General features: G+C 38.2%; 1 protein-coding gene across 1 annotated transcript in view; it reads left to right on the top strand.

The window, feature by feature from the left end:
* Positions 1 to 15,723, top strand: part of TMTC2 (transmembrane O-mannosyltransferase targeting cadherins 2) — a gene marked incomplete at both ends in the record, with an annotated part of 369,620 nt that overhangs the window by 146,243 nt on the left and 207,654 nt on the right. Inside the window, one exon of the mRNA XM_084254525.1 lies at positions 7,368 to 7,938. Coding sequence (XP_084110651.1) covers positions 7,368 to 7,938 — 571 coding nt within the window. The remainder of the gene's footprint in view (positions 1 to 7,367; positions 7,939 to 15,723) is intronic.

The following is a 15,723-nucleotide window of genomic DNA, read 5'->3' as shown; positions in this document are numbered from 1 at the left end:
CAGGAGAAAACCATCTTGGAGGACAAATGTGGAAAAAAAAAATACTAGCTGACATGAGTTGGAAAGAAGTAGTTAAATAGATAGAAGGAGAATGAGAAGAGTCATGTGTTAAAGACCAAAGGTTAGACAGCGTAACTATTGATTATCTTTTTCTGAGAGTGTTAATAACGTATAAAGGAATTTTAAGTGGAATGCTCAGGACCATGAGGTATAGGTCTTAAAGGATATAAACAGATACAAGCAGAAGTGTATTTGTTTTGCTGACTAGCATTAGTTGTTGGTGTGATGGTTATAATCCTACCATATGATACTATAGCCCCCAGCATGTGCGACATGTCATAAGAGCCGTAGACACTCTGTTACATCTAACAATGTACTTTTTGCTCATTAACTCATTTATTTCACACCATGATCCTGTCAGTCGAGCACGATTATCTCTATTTCATAGACGAGAAAACTGAGGTACAGAGAAGTGAACTCTTTTGTGTCCACTTATTCACAGCCTCTGTGTAACGTTGTTTGGTTTTGTTTTTTATTTTTTAGAGACAAACACAAAACACCTCCCACCATCCATTTCACTCCCTGCACCCTTGCTCCTGGGCCCCTACCCTCTTCGCCTCTCCTAACCTCATTTCAGTTGTCACTGTCCACCAGCTTATTTTGTCTATTCACCTGATATAGGTCCTTTATGTGGCACACATAGGTGAAGAAATACTATATTTGTTTTTATCTTTCTGACTAATTTTGCTTTGTGTAATCTTGAGTAGTTCCCTCCAATTTGCTGCAGATGGAAAAAATTTCCTCTTTCCTTACACCTGAATCATAATCCACTGTGTATATATACAACATTTTTATTATCTAAATGCCTATCAGTGGACACTGAGACTGCTTGCCTGTCTGTGTATCTCCTTTGGAAAAGTGTTATTATCTGTTATTTTGTCATCTGTCCATTTGTGTTAATTGGGTGTTTTTGTTGTTGATAAATTAATTATATAAGTTCTTTACATACATTGGATAGTAACCATTTTCATATATGTGATGTGCAAATATCTTCTCCCATTCACTGGGCTGTCTTTTTATTCTGCTGATATTTTTTTTTCCAACTACAAAAAGCTTTTTGATTCAGTCCCAGTTGTTGTTTTTTTTTTTTTTTTTAATTTTGTTTCCCTTGCTGTCGAGTCCCCAGACTTCTGTCCTTGATATCATGGAATATATCCCCTGCTTTCACCTATGTAGTTCATGGTTTCTGTAGGGTAAGTGAAATGGTCAGTCTTTCACGCTGCTGGCCTCTGTGGCTCTCACCTGCGGCCTTGATTGTGTTAATGCCAAAGGGGCATGGGAGTGTGGGCTCGGGGCATGTGTGCCTGATCATAGTCATGTGGAATATGGTGTGGGCATGCATAAGTGGGCACACCTGGGCCTGGAGGCGGAAGCATAAGGGTGGCATCACACAGAGACGATTGTGGTAGAGAATTCTATGAGAGGACCAGTAACTATAGAGAGAAAGCCCAAGGAGAAAAGAATAAAGACTCCCTGGGTCTGGGAGGCCTGTCAGACACCCCCACCCACCCAGACTGGGGCTTGCCCCACAAAAATTGGTGTGAAAAGAACATTAAACCTGAAAAAGCCACTGAGGGCTCCAGGAAGCTCCTTTGCCCATCTACCCAAATTGTTAGAGAAACTGCCCTGTGCTTGCTGGCACAATGGTTTCAAACACATCCTGGACTGTAGTCCAGTTGACTTCAGAGTCAGTTTTCCTAACCACTGCATTGTGCTGCCTTTCTGAGGTAGAGAGAAGCAAGCTTGGGTGGTTTGTAAGCAGGGCAGGTTAACAAAGACCATTCTCTTTTATCTCTCCAGCAGAACACATTTTAACCCATCATAAAAATATATATATATTTTTTAAGGTTTGGCCTTTCTTTACTTTTCAGTAGAACAATTGAAAATACTTCACAAAGACCATGCCATTTGATGTTTGAGGAATTTAAGCATCATTCTTGCTCAGAAGGGTGAATGGGCATCATTTATGTGGATGCTTGTAACTGAAAAGGTCAATAGACAGAAAAAATAGCCGTCAGAGAGGCACACATAAGGACAGTTTGGATGGTGGTGTCACATCATTCATCAGTTTTACAATAGCCCTGGCCTTTGTCAACATTTCCTAAAGGAAAAATCAAAAGGCAACAAAAACAAAGAGCCACAAATGAACAAAACTGGAAACAGGTTAAGACCTCCTTGAAGACTTGCGAGACTGAATCTTTTTTGCTTCAAAAGACAGTCTCTCAGTCAGGTGTTCTCTGGAGAATTCTGCCTGCCGTGACTCTTTTTTTCACATCTGCTGCTCCAATTTTGTTCACCTTTTCCCAGAATGGAAAATTTCCTAATTCCTTAATGTCTTTCCGAATTTTTAATACCAGCTCACAGAAGTAAGCCCAGAAATTGTGTCAGCATGATTTTTTGTTTTAACATTTTTCATTAGCTAGAAATAGAAGAAGAGGTTTTACTACAGATATATTCATTTTGGACTCGTAAAAAAATGCAGGTAGATGAAAATCTGTTATGCTTAGTGTTGAACAATGCCTTTATTACTCATTTTGCTGGCAGATTATTTAGATTCTATTGAATTCCTTTGGCTGATGTCTTTCTTAATATGTGAGGGATGTATAATGCATCCCTTATCATTGACTTGCATGTGTGACATGACTTATATGCTAAAACCCAGTAGTTTAGTCTTATTTCATGTTCTCTTGCCATACTATTCATCGGTTAAATAAAAACCTGCCTAAGCAGATACTACCTGTCAGAGAATTTTTATATTCTAAAGTCTCCCTTCGTATAATATGTTTTGCATAGGGGTGAGATATTCCCTTGAGCTTCTGCTTTTGTCTTGTTAACACTGTCCTTGATGTTTTTTCCTACATTGTTAATTTAGGCATGTGGCTCACAGATTTTTTCCCGCAGGCAAATTATGAGATTTGTTAGTTTTATTCTTTGTTTTGAAACCTTGGCTTTGTGAGAGTGAGACAGTGAGACTTACAGTTTAACTTGTTGGTGGCTGCAGATTAGTAGGTTTATTGCTATAAATGTAAGAAATTCTGGCAGCATTGAACAGATTTATTTATTTTTCGCCTCCAAAAATCCTTTCAGAATTGGTAAACTGAGCTAATAGCATGGGGAGAATTGGGTTTGGAGAAGCTGATCTCTATCCTTTATGGGTCTGCCACAAAAGAGGGAAGCGTTGTCCTAAACAAATTATGCTTTCCAGTGTTCCTCACTTTATTAGCAAGATTTGTCCCAGAATGCTTTGCTTTTGAGCTTTCTACTGCTCGGATTTTGATAATGTGAGAGTTTCTGCCTTTAACTTAAAGAAAGTTACATCAATATCTAGGTTAATGTTTAGTAGAGGCCAGTTGGATTTTCATTCTGAATTGTTTGAAATCAGTTCTCTCTGACAATACTGTTTGGCAGTTTTTCATATTTCTTTTAAATTTTAATTATAACCTATCAAGTCTTAAGCAATTACTTCTGGGTTAGGTTCTTGATGAATGTCATAGCAGGGTGTTTTAATTTAATGAATCCAAAATAACATCTGTTTCTAATATTTTAAAAGCCAATTTATATGGAAATTTATTTAATACACAGTCAATACACGGAGACTTGTAAAAATCAAAATCAAATGGAAAATCAAATCACTGTGATATAGTAGGTCTTCTGTTAACAAAGAATTTCACTTATTACTAGGTTCAGCTGCCACCAACACTCAAACCTTCACAGTTTCAACAAGACAGCAATTTATTTCTCATGTTCATAAATGGGGATGTAGTTAGCCCAGGGCTGGTGTGGTATACTGTGACAGGGACTCATTTCCTTCAGTTTTACTACTCAGCTCTTTGTGGGTGTGATTTTTTTTTTATGCCTAAGAACACACTGAATGGGCCAAGATAGCTTTTTGAATGCTAGCACCTATTCCATCTTTGCTCCAGTAGGAAGGAGGTAGGGGTAGAAGAGAAGATGCTAAGCTTTATCATTTTATTTATTTATTTTTTTAAATAAATTTTATTGTTATATTCCCCATACAATTGCAGCCCCCCCATTCTGACCCCAATCCCTCCCCTCCCGCCCCTGCCCCCCTAAAAGTGTCTCTGGTTCATAGTTTTTTGTTGATTTTGATTTTCACTTTATTATATTCATTTTCCTGGTCCCTTATTTAAGTTTTCTAGATTCCTGCTATGAGTGAGACCATCCGGTATTTTTCTTTTTCTTTTTGGCTTATTTCGCTGAGCATGATCCCTTCCAGCGCCATCCATGTTGCTGCAAATTGCATGTGTTTATCTTTTTTGAATGCTGAGTGATATTCCATGGTATATATGTACCACATCTTCTTGATCCAGTCATCTATTTTTGGGCATTTGGGTTGTTTCCAAATAAGCTTTATCATTTTAAGTACACTTTTTGAAAGTAGTACATAGCATTTTGCTTGTGTTCCACTGACCAAAAATTAGTCACATGATTATATTGAGCAGCAAGGGAAAAAAGGAAATACAGCCACTTTCCCAGATAACCAAGTACACAGAGAAGAACTGAAGGTTTATGGCTATGGAAAAACTGTCAAATAGATATTGGAAAACAGCAAACTATCTCTGCCACATTGTTTTTTAAGACATTATTTTAGCAGACCTTCTGTCTTTTTATTGATCATATGGAAAACTAACATGGTTTTCAGCACTGAGTAGAAATCATCAGCTATCTGCCAATCTATTTTAATTCTAACTCCCAACAGCAGTTAATTTTGTATGTTGTGAGTCAAACCGACTTTAATGAGGGAGTTTTTGTAGCTCATACTTCAGTCTTTGTAGAACAACAATAGCAGCTAACAAGGCTGAAATGTCATTTGCACTGGGTCTCTGGAACAGTCTTGTATTATTCGCAAGGCAGTGTTCATTGCTTCTGTACATATGGAAGATGAATGAACAATTGCGAGGGTTTGTTAAATGATTTCCATCCAAGGTAAAACTATTATCATCACAGAAACCTAAGCTCAGACAGGTTAATTGGGAAGCAAATTAGAGAAGCAGTTGAAAACCAGCTTTGCCCAAATCATTTAATCCCAATTGGGATACTAACTGCTACTTCCAATGACTGTGTCGCCTTAAATGGGTTTTTGAATCTGTTTGCATCTCTGTTACATTTTCTTGTTTTTGAAGACACTCAGCAGATTATAGAGCTGGGACTCAGGAATATTTCCCCTCCTTGATCTTTGGTAATCATATGTAAATTTCCTTTGTTCAAGTCTCCTTACAGTGGAAGCAAAACTGGTGGAAGTGTTGGTAGTAAAGATTGTAGGGCCAGTCTCCCATCCTGTGTTCTTCTGATCCACCAATGTCTATACTCCCTTAAAGCCCCCTGCATTAGAGTAAGCAAGATATTTCTAGTTACAGAATAGGTGCCTTCAGTTTCTCATTCATATTTCCTCTGTGTAACTCAGGATGGGTATCTTTTGTGCTCTAATTATAGAGCTAGATGCAGTAGGGTTGCAAAAGACTCAAGGTGCCACTATTTTGCTGGAATGTATAATGACACAGATCAGGAAATTCTCCAAACTTAGTCATTTACATGCCACTTCAAAAAGTGTACTGTGTCCACATATACCAGTACTGTTGATTTCTTAATATTGTGTTTACATTGATTTTTAAATTTTTAAAAGCTTCATTCTGAGCAAACATCTCTAAAATCTAGCTCTGATGTGATAATTAAATTTCTTTTCAAGTACAAGGTTTGTGCATCTTTTCACATACATCCTGAGTATGTAGATCCTATTTTGAGACGGCCACCATAGTGGAAACATCGTGGGCCATGAAAACTCTACGCTGCTATTTCTATCTTTTGTGCCTTTGAAACTATTATAAATTAATTCCAGATATGCATGAGCAATGCATTTATCAATGGATGATTCAGGCATGCAAGCCTAAAACTATCAATTCTCAAAAGCAGGAGACAATGAAATGCCATAAATGATTGCCGCAGATATCACTAAGGCCTCTGAGAGTTCAGCAAGGGGAGAAGAGGCTGATGTTTACTAAGATGAAGAGGGAGGCAGATATATATTTTTAAATTTTTTTAAAGATTTATTTATTATACAAGCACTGGGTACAGTCAGAAGCTCGGGAGGGTGAGAGAATTCACCAGAGCCAGAGCGGGGAACAGAACAGGCAAACCCAAACACACTGCTGAGGGGAGCAGCAGGAGGCAGGAGAGGTCTGCAAGCGCCATGTGGGACCCTCGCCAGTGGCCAGGGATCGAACTGACGCTGCAGAGGCTCCGGGCAGCTTCGCAGCTCAGTGCTCAACTGCTGCGCCACCAGGGGAGGCCCTCTATTTTTAAATTTTATTTTTAATCAAAGTAATGTACTTATCTTAAAATGCTAACCTCACTGAAAATAACAGTGTGAGCTTCTAACCCCCCTTAACTCAGTCTCTTTTTATAGAACAGTGACTTTTAATTTTACTGTTTCCTCTAGCATTCCAATCCATATATATATATGGATTGGAATATATATATATATATATATATATATATATACATGTTTTATTAATGATGTGCCATTATTTTATGCCATCATTTCTTGTTCACAGTATAGATTTTCTTCAGGAAGGAAATATTTGGATAGGTATGGTGCCATTCTTTTCCACCCCTCCAGCTCTCAAAGCCCTTGCTACTCAAAGTGTCCTCTAAGGACCAGAAGTGTTACCATTATCTGGGAGTTTTTAGCAATATGGAATCTCCTTCCCACGTCTACTGAATGAGAACCAGCATTTTAACAAGATCTCCAGGTGTTTTGTATATATGAGACCATGATTGAGGGTAAGGATGTTCTGTCTAAAATTTTTGTCTAGTAGAAAGCTACCCCTCAGTATCTCTTGCATAACTATCCCCCAGGACTGTGCTTTTTAAAATGCAAGATTATCAGTCCTCACTTCTACCTGTGACCTGGAATCTGCATTTTCAGCTAGTTGAGCACATGATTTTTGGTGCCGTTATTTGCCAACTGCTGTATTAAGGCTTCAATAACTGATGGAAACTCTGCATTTATTCTTCAAAGGTTTTGCATTTAAACATGGAAGAAATCTTTTGAAGAAAATAACTACAACCCTAATTGTGGTGTTAGTAAGCATTAAGAGGAGGATTTGAATTCAATCTATATGTAAAACCTTCTCTGAGGCTCATTTGCATTACTAGTGTATACCTGGAATCCCATCCTAAAGCCACATCATGAAGCTTCTGAGGAGAGCAGCATCTTAGCAATGTCATCTATTTTATTGTCTTTCTGTATTTTACGTTTGATTCTTTTTTAATATTTTGTTTTATAGCCGTGCTATCAAGACTAATCAGGACCTCCTCCCAGAAACTCCATGGACTCATATCTTCTACAATGATTTTTGGGGGACTCTTCTAACCCACAGTGGCAGCCACAAGTCCTACCGGCCACTCTGCACACTTTCTTTTCGCCTGAACCACGCCATCGGAGGGCTGAATCCCTGGAGCTACCACCTTGTCAATGTCCTGTTGCATGCGGCAGTCACTGGCCTCTTCACCAGCTTCTCCAAGATACTGCTTGGGGACGGATACTGGACCTTCATGGCTGGCTTGATGTTCGCCTCTCACCCCATTCACACTGAGGCAGTGGCAGGAATTGTGGGACGGGCTGATGTTGGGGCCAGTCTCTTCTTCCTCCTCTCCTTGCTCTGCTACATTAAACACTGTTCTACAAGAGGCTACTCAGCCAGGACCTGGGGCTGGTTCCTGGGGACGGGACTGTGTGCAGGATGCAGCATGTTGTGGAAGGAACAAGGAGTGACTGTTCTCGCAGTTTCTGCAGTTTATGACGTCTTTGTCTTTCACAGGCTGAAAATGAAACAGATCTTGCCTACCATTTACAAAGTAAGTGATTGTTGGTGCTCCAGCATTGGATTACTGAGTAATCTCCTTGCTTGGTCCTTACTCACCGTTTAAAAAACAAATTTTGTCCTGTTCAAAGAGAATTTAAAATAAGTTACTTTTTGATGTTTGGTAAGTGGAAGTGTCCTTCCTGACCTTTCCTTTCGACCCCGGGTTTCTGTAGCATATTGTTTTATTTCTCAGATTTCTTAACTTAGTTTCATGACTTAAAAGGTCATAGAAGAACAATTTTGCCGTGTAAAGAAAATGCATCTTTCCTGTTAGTTTATAGTCATTATAGTCTTTCTTTGCATTCAAATTCTCCCCCCATCCAATAAATTGCCTATTATGTATATTTATAAAAATAGCACAGCAGATGATAGAGCTGGATGCTACACTCTAGCGAGGGGAAATCCTCTGCTGCTCACTAATACTGCTTTTCCTGAGTTGACTTTGGAAAGCAACCCTTCTCTGCAGTGCACTGGGAACTCAAATTCTTAAACAATGAATCATATTCACCTTTTCTTTGTTGTAGTGGATAAGAATAGAAGAGTCAAAACAGAAGGTACTTATAATAGGTTTGCCCTGAGGCCAATTAAGACCTTTGCCTCAGGGCTTAATATTTATTCTTCTGGATTCCCTTAGAGATTTCAAATGCAATGTTGTTGGAAGGTCACAGAAGCGTTTGCAGTTCCCATATATTTTTACAGCACTGAGCGGTTTTCTGCTTAAGTGTTAAAGGGAGACTTTGGGTGGCAAAGAACGTCTTGTGGATCTTTCTGCTCGTCCCCCATCCTTTTTCCTTCACAGTAAACTCAGCGTTGACTTGTCTTGAAGTATAAAAACTGAACTTGGCCAAGACTTACACCCCTCAGCTTTCCTTTCTTTTTGAACATATAAGTAAGGAATTATGGTTTGATAGTGACCTTGAGAAAATGGTCAAGTTTTCTAGTTTTTGACTACTTTCCATCTCTAGCCCCTTCTCAGTTTTACTTAACATCAACTTGAGAAGAAATTAAAGGAAAATTTGAGGGAAATAGAGACAAAACCTTTTTTAATGATTTTTTTTTTTCACTTAGTGGGGAGAGTAATTACTGCTGAGATTCTGTTCTTCAGGGAACATAATCTTTGCTAAAACTCAAGTGTCTAGAGCTAGATGAAGTTCTTTTGTGATTTCAGCTATAGGCTGAAACTTTTAAAGAAATATCTGATTAGAGTTTGATGTATGAAAACAACATATGGTTTGAAAGTCAAATCTTAACGTCAAATCAATTTTAATTATTCTTTCTAGGAGACTTAGGGGAGAATAATCTTTTTTCTTTTCAAACCATGTTGTCGGCAATAGGAATCTTTCTTTTACTTGAAACACAAAAAGAATAAATATAAATCATGGTCCTTATCCTATGGTTGTTGTGACATTTGAGAATTCAGACTAGGCATTTCAAGACCATGCTTTGTAAGCCTGTGAAATGTTATGCATTCTTATATAGAATTTTCATTTTGTTTTCTCATGGTTAGGAAATTATTTTGATATGTCAATTCAGGTCTTGATTTTAATGAAGTTCTGTTCTGAGAAATTTTCAATTTTCTAAGCATATGTTCAAGGACAGAGTTGTCAACAAAACTCCTTATTTTAAATACATTTTATATAATATTTGGGAGACACTTATAGACAGCTAGTCTTTGTTTATATGAAATTTAACTGAATATGATGTATTTTTATCTGGACTATTACTTACATAACTGCTGCTTTGGAAAATGAGAAATGCCAGTAGCAAAGGAAACTCCTAAGGGTAGAAAGTGTGAAGTACCCCATGATATGGGAAAGGACTTGTTATTTTGAAGGTTCAATGTCCTGAGAAGTTTCCAAGTGGAAACTTGCCCAGACTCTCTGGCAAACACCACTTGCAGAGCCAGACAAGGATTGTAATGAGTGGCAGCAAAACCCATAGTTCTTTCTCAACTTAGAGCTTTCTTTCATTCTCAGGTTTTGGTCCAGTGAGCTTAATGAGGACAGTGGGATAACAGATTTTATAAATGTGTAAGGAACCAGAGAGGCCATCTGTGCTAGTCCCCTTATTTTCAGCTGAGGTGTAGAGAACCAGAGTTGAAGGTCACCCAGGAAATGGTAGACTCGCTTGCTAGGACTGGAACACATATTTGTGTCTGTCTGGTGATCTTTTTACCACATTGTGAAGGTGTGAAGATGAATAAACAGATGTAAAGTCAGATGACTGGGCTGGGGATGTGGGGGAGAGGAATTTTTCCTTCTTCTAGGTTCTTTTGCTGGTATAATAAGTACATTGACATGTGGCATCAACAAGGAAAATGAAAAAAAAGAATAAGAAACTAAGTGTACCTATGGGAAGCTAAAGATGTCAGACTTAAGATTAAGTTAGACAATTAAAGCTTATATACAATGCTGAGTTAAGGAATAGAATAGGAATTTTGGACTTCAGAAGGATGTAGGGCAACTCACAGGATAAGAAGAGCAGATATTTGCAGTCAGGATGGTAAGGCTTTAAGATAAAAAGTTTTCTCTGGCAATAGCTTGCTTTCTATGCCAGGTTCCCTATCTAAATTACTTTAGGCAGTTATGGAGAGGTAAGAGTTTTTCCTGAATCTTCTGGTTCTTTCTTGTCTTCAACTCTAACTCTTGTGCCAAAGTGACACATTTTTGGTGGCATATTCTACCAAAGTAGATACGATAGAAAATAAAATAATGTTGAATAGGCTCTTAACTTGCACTGACCGAGTAACCTGGGCTATTTGATTGACTTGGTTCTTTTTCCTGACAAAAGAGATGGTAACTGTTCTCTCCTAGGAATTTTGTGACAATTATATGAAACTGTGGGGTGGTAAGTATGAGCTGGGTGCTGAGTTTGAAAGGCAATTAATTCGTGTTAGTTGAAGGTAAAGAAAAAATATTGATAGAGATTATAATCTTTATCTTAAGAAAAGAAGGCCAAAAGATAAACCTGTGGTAGTTTTTAAATATGTGGTTGGAAAGCATATAAATTAGGAAGCAACTCAAACTGAAGCAGGCATATGTAAGCACCAACTTTCATATAGAATCCCATGACTGTGACCCTTATAAACACTGGCATAGTTTACATATGGAAGTTATAGAAAATTCCATATTCTGTCTTTAAAATATATAGATTTCTATGCCTGGGGAAAGTTAGAGAAGGCTCTGAAGAAAGTGGATTAAAAGACTTCAGAAGGCCCTTTTTAACCTTAAATGAATAATCAGCTTAAATATCTCACCAATTACCTCTGCATCATAGTTATCATGGTTTGCCAGATGAAATAAACTTCCTTGTCCTACACAACATAACATATATAAACAGAAAACTCCAGAGCACAAATGTTTAACTCTATTATGCAAATTAGAGAACAAACCAGATACTCAAAACCTAAAAATGGTAGACATTTTAAAACTGGAAATTATTAGGTACAGGGCAAGACTGCATTTTTTCTGTAAGTCACATCAGATCCTGACCCCAAACACAAATATGTACCAGAACCAGGCCTAAAGGACTTGAGTGAACTACGGGTTGTATCCTACTGCCACACCCCCATAATTGCAATAGAAAGATACAGGTGATAATTTGGTAAAGCTTAAGAATTTTCTAAGGAATCTAGAGTTTTCTATGATATCTATTTTTTAATACTTCTCCTAATTTAAAAACAAATAAGCAACCCTCTTTGAGTCAGACAAAATTCTCGTGGTGGCTCAATGTAGCCAGAATTCTTGGTTGCCATTTTTTTACTTCTGTTCTAAAACTCAAGCAAATGATGGACACATCAATATTATGTATAAGGTTTTTGCAATTCTGCAAAGGAAATAGGAAAACTAGATTTTTCTTTGATGAATGTATGAAATTTGTAAATACCTGGCACATAATAGATATGTAGTATTTGACAAAAACATATAGTTTATATCTGCTGAATTTGCTAAAAATATTAACACATTCAACTTAATAAATGCTTAGTGAGAGAGTAATATGACTTATGGAGCAAAATGTTGAATATGATATAAAAATTATATTGTTTCAGTATTTGAAATAATATTGTCGATAGGTTTCTGGTAGTTGGAAGATTTTTAAGAAAACACTAAATATAAAAGTTAAATATGTGCATGAGCAAAATAAATGTTCAGATCTATGTTTAAATTTCTTAACAAGTATTCCTAGGTTTTATCTTCAGTTTCTGTTTAACATATTTCCCCCAATATCTTTGTCATCTAGTGCACTATTTGGCACATAGTAGGTACTTAGTAAATTGGATTCACACTTGTTTACGTTTTACCCTTTAAAACAATGTGCCTGAAAAATTAAAGTGAAATCCTACACTGTTCCTTTCTACAAGGAGGAAGTCATTCCTAGTTAGTGAGGCCTGGAAGGTGGAATTGGAAGAAAGAAGGTCATGTCAGAAAAATGTTGAAAATAGGTTTTTTGACCTTTTACCCAATGATTATTTTAGCCTTCCATATATGACTTTCACTTAGTTTTATGTGGTCCAAAAGTAAGGGCAAAGGGAACCTTTGACATACACTTAAACTAGGCTTGCAAATAAATGCTAGACTTTTATCTGCCCACAAAACTTTTTACAAGTCTCCCATGACCCCAGGAGGTACATGGGTAATAAAATCAGTAAAAGCAACATTTTTCTTACTTACCCAACATCAGTCATTGCTGGCCTCCTGGCCATTTTCTGTGCTTATTTAACATCTGTTAACTGTTTTAATGTGGAAACATCTCTCTACCCCACCCCCTTTATTAGGCTCATAATCACTCATTCAATCACAGGTGGAAAAATTTTTAAAAAGAAGTCAAATTCAGAGTAGCAACTCTAATAATAGCATAAGATAATTAGGAAAAATGAAGTGCTTTTAGTTTGATTTTTAAGAGTTTCTCTAAAGATGACTACCTTTGTTTTAATGTAATTACTTCCAAGAAATGCATTATCTGGACAGTCTCCTTTTCTTAAAATTAAATTTTGTAGTTCTATTTCAGGTAAGGAAAATAAAGAAACTATAAGTAAAGGAAGGCATTGCTACTTTAGAAAAACAAGTCTTTTCTGTCTAGGAATAACTTTTTAATTTTAAAACTAAGCAGGATGTGCATTGATGGCTTTCTTTTTTTTTTTTTACTGTCAGTATCTTTAGAATTTTTTTTTTTTTTTTTTAGATTTTTTTATTTATTTATTTATTTTATACAAGCACTGGGTACAGTCAGAAGTGCGGGAGGGTGAGAGAATTCACCGGAGACAGAGCTGGGAACAGAACAGGCAGACTGACAAAATACACTGCTGAGGGGAGCAGCGGGCATGGCAGGAGAGGTCTGCGCACCATGTGGGACCCTTGCCAGCCGCCCCGGGATCGAACTGGCTCTGCAGAAGCTGCAGACAGCTTCACAGCCCACCGCTCAACCGCTGCGCCACCAACGAGACCCTGAATAATGGCATTTTTTTAAGATGAATGAATTTTTACCATTATCTTGGCTGTTAGGTAAGCTTGGTTCTGTTAGCAGGCAGGAATAGAGATGCCCCAAGACCCCCAAACCTTTCATGCTCTAAATAGGTTTTGCCACATAAGACAAGACATACTCAAAAAAGACCTTTAATAGAATTAGTGCACAGTAGAGAAAAGAGAAAGGCTATAGTTTCCAAGTGAAACAGCAAAATTATCCATCTCCTGGTGGGTATATGCCTGTCCCAGTGGGGATGGCCAAAAGCAGGGCCACTGAGGCCTGAAAGCTTGCCAGAAGCCTAAGGCACCTTCTGGTGGGGACCCATAGTAAAGAGGTTAGAAGGGACCAGTCATATCTAGAAGAAAAAAGCAAAATAAAATACAAGTCAATACAAAGGCTACCATTGTCAGCCTTCCCACGGGTCTCTCACCCACATCTCTTTTAAGTGTCTCCTTCCACATCCTCCAAGTTTCTGTGTACAAGTCCAAGGCCAAGAAGCAAGTGTGACTTCCTCACATGTCTCTGTTCGCTGTGCCTCCTCCAGGTCTTTGCTTTCCTCTTCTCCCAAGTCCTCTCAGCCTTTTCCAGCTTCTCCTACCACTCCGCTGCACTGTTCCTTGGGTGGGGCAGGGAATCTGGGCCTCCCATTTTGTATAAGGATTACACTGTTAACAGTTGTACCTTAGAATATGGTGATCAGACACACAATAACAACTGCCCCACTGTTTCTCAACCATTTCCGTGGTTTACCTTGAGAATGGTTTCCAAGGGTGGAATTATCTTATGTTGAAGGGTTTTGGTTCCTCACTGTCAGGATACGGGCAATATTTCATGTAGTGCTTCTGTATTTCTATTTCGTGTGATTCCTGTGTATAGAAGGTGCATGGAAAGCAAGTCACACATAGCCTGGAGGTATTTATACATGGAATTCACATATGCTATTTTTTTTTTATGATTTATTTATTTTATCTATACAAGCACTGGGTACAGTCAGAAGCACTGGAGGGTGAGAGAATTCACCAGAGCCAGAGGGGAGAGCAGAGCAGGCAGACTGACGAAGTACACTGCTGAGGGGAGTAGCGGGCAGCAGGAGAGGTCTGCACACCATGTGGGACCCTTATCCGGCGGCCGGCTGGGGATCTAACCAGCACTGCAGAGGCTGCAGGCAGCCTCGCAGCCCAGCGCTCAACCGCTGTGCCACCGGGGAGGCCCGCACATATACTTTTTTATTTGAGTAGCTGCTGGAGAGGCATTGGCAGCATCTTATTTATGGCTTTGTTCCTTTTCGTTCTAGATTAGGTTGTGACCCTCATATCAATTGTGCTGCATAAATGTATGTGATATATTTGCGCTTTCTGGTTTTCTTCAGTCAACATCTGTGCCACTCTGCTTCAGGAGTGGTACCAGTTTCTTATGATTTTCTTTCCCATCATTTGCCTTACACTTGACTTTGTGAGAATCCAGATATAGCGAGATACTCAGATTCTGATCACAGTATTTCCTAGCATTATTGAAAGTGGAGGTCTGACTATTTGTCATGCACTTACAAATGAATTTGGATTTCCTCCCAGTAAACTTGTTGTAGCATTTAATATTCATGACCTATAGTACTTTGAAACTTTGAACAGCTGCCAACACTGTTAACCAGATAAATAAAATTGAGGTTCACAAATATTTTACAATTCAAAGTCAAAGATTAATAAAGTATTTTATTCCTGCAGGTTGGCTTCCTTGCTTAGCTGATTTAAGAGGATTCTGTATTCTAGTTGCAGTATAGGTTCAAGTTAAGCAATTGAAATTTGGGACTACTCTTTGCAAACTTACCTAATGGTTGCCTGAGAGTGCTAGTACTTGGAACAGTGATCTATTCCAAAGTGATCATTTCAAAAATTTTCTCTGTGCAAAGCACTGTATTTGCCGATGTGGGAATTGACAAAACTCTACTCTTTAGGACATTTCGGAGTAGTGGGAAGTTGAGAAGAATACATTTAATGTGGACTGAAAATCAAGCTAGGATGGGGCAAAGGCTGTAAGGCAGGCAGTGACACTGGGGACAGTGCATTGGAAGGAAAGTTACTTTCAGGCAAGAGAATCAAAGTGCCTTTTGAAGCAGATGCACTTGAGCAGGGTTCTCAAAGATAGTTTGGGTATCGGCATTTATAATTGGAGAGGATATCAGGAACATTTCACAGAAGGAAGGAAGCTCATGAGAAGTTACTGGGCACCATTGAGCAGATGCATACAGTTGTGGAAAGCTGATGTAGGTGGAATCATTTTCTTTTTTCATAGTATTTTTTTTTTAAATTGTGGTAAC

The sequence above is a fragment of the Talpa europaea genome, assembly GCF_964194135.1.
Source record: "Talpa europaea genome assembly, chromosome: 15".
NCBI classification, from domain to species: Eukaryota; Metazoa; Chordata; class Mammalia; order Eulipotyphla; family Talpidae; genus Talpa; species Talpa europaea.
The sequence above is the reverse complement of the archived record's forward strand: the minus strand, read 5'-3'. Positions and strand labels throughout refer to the sequence as shown.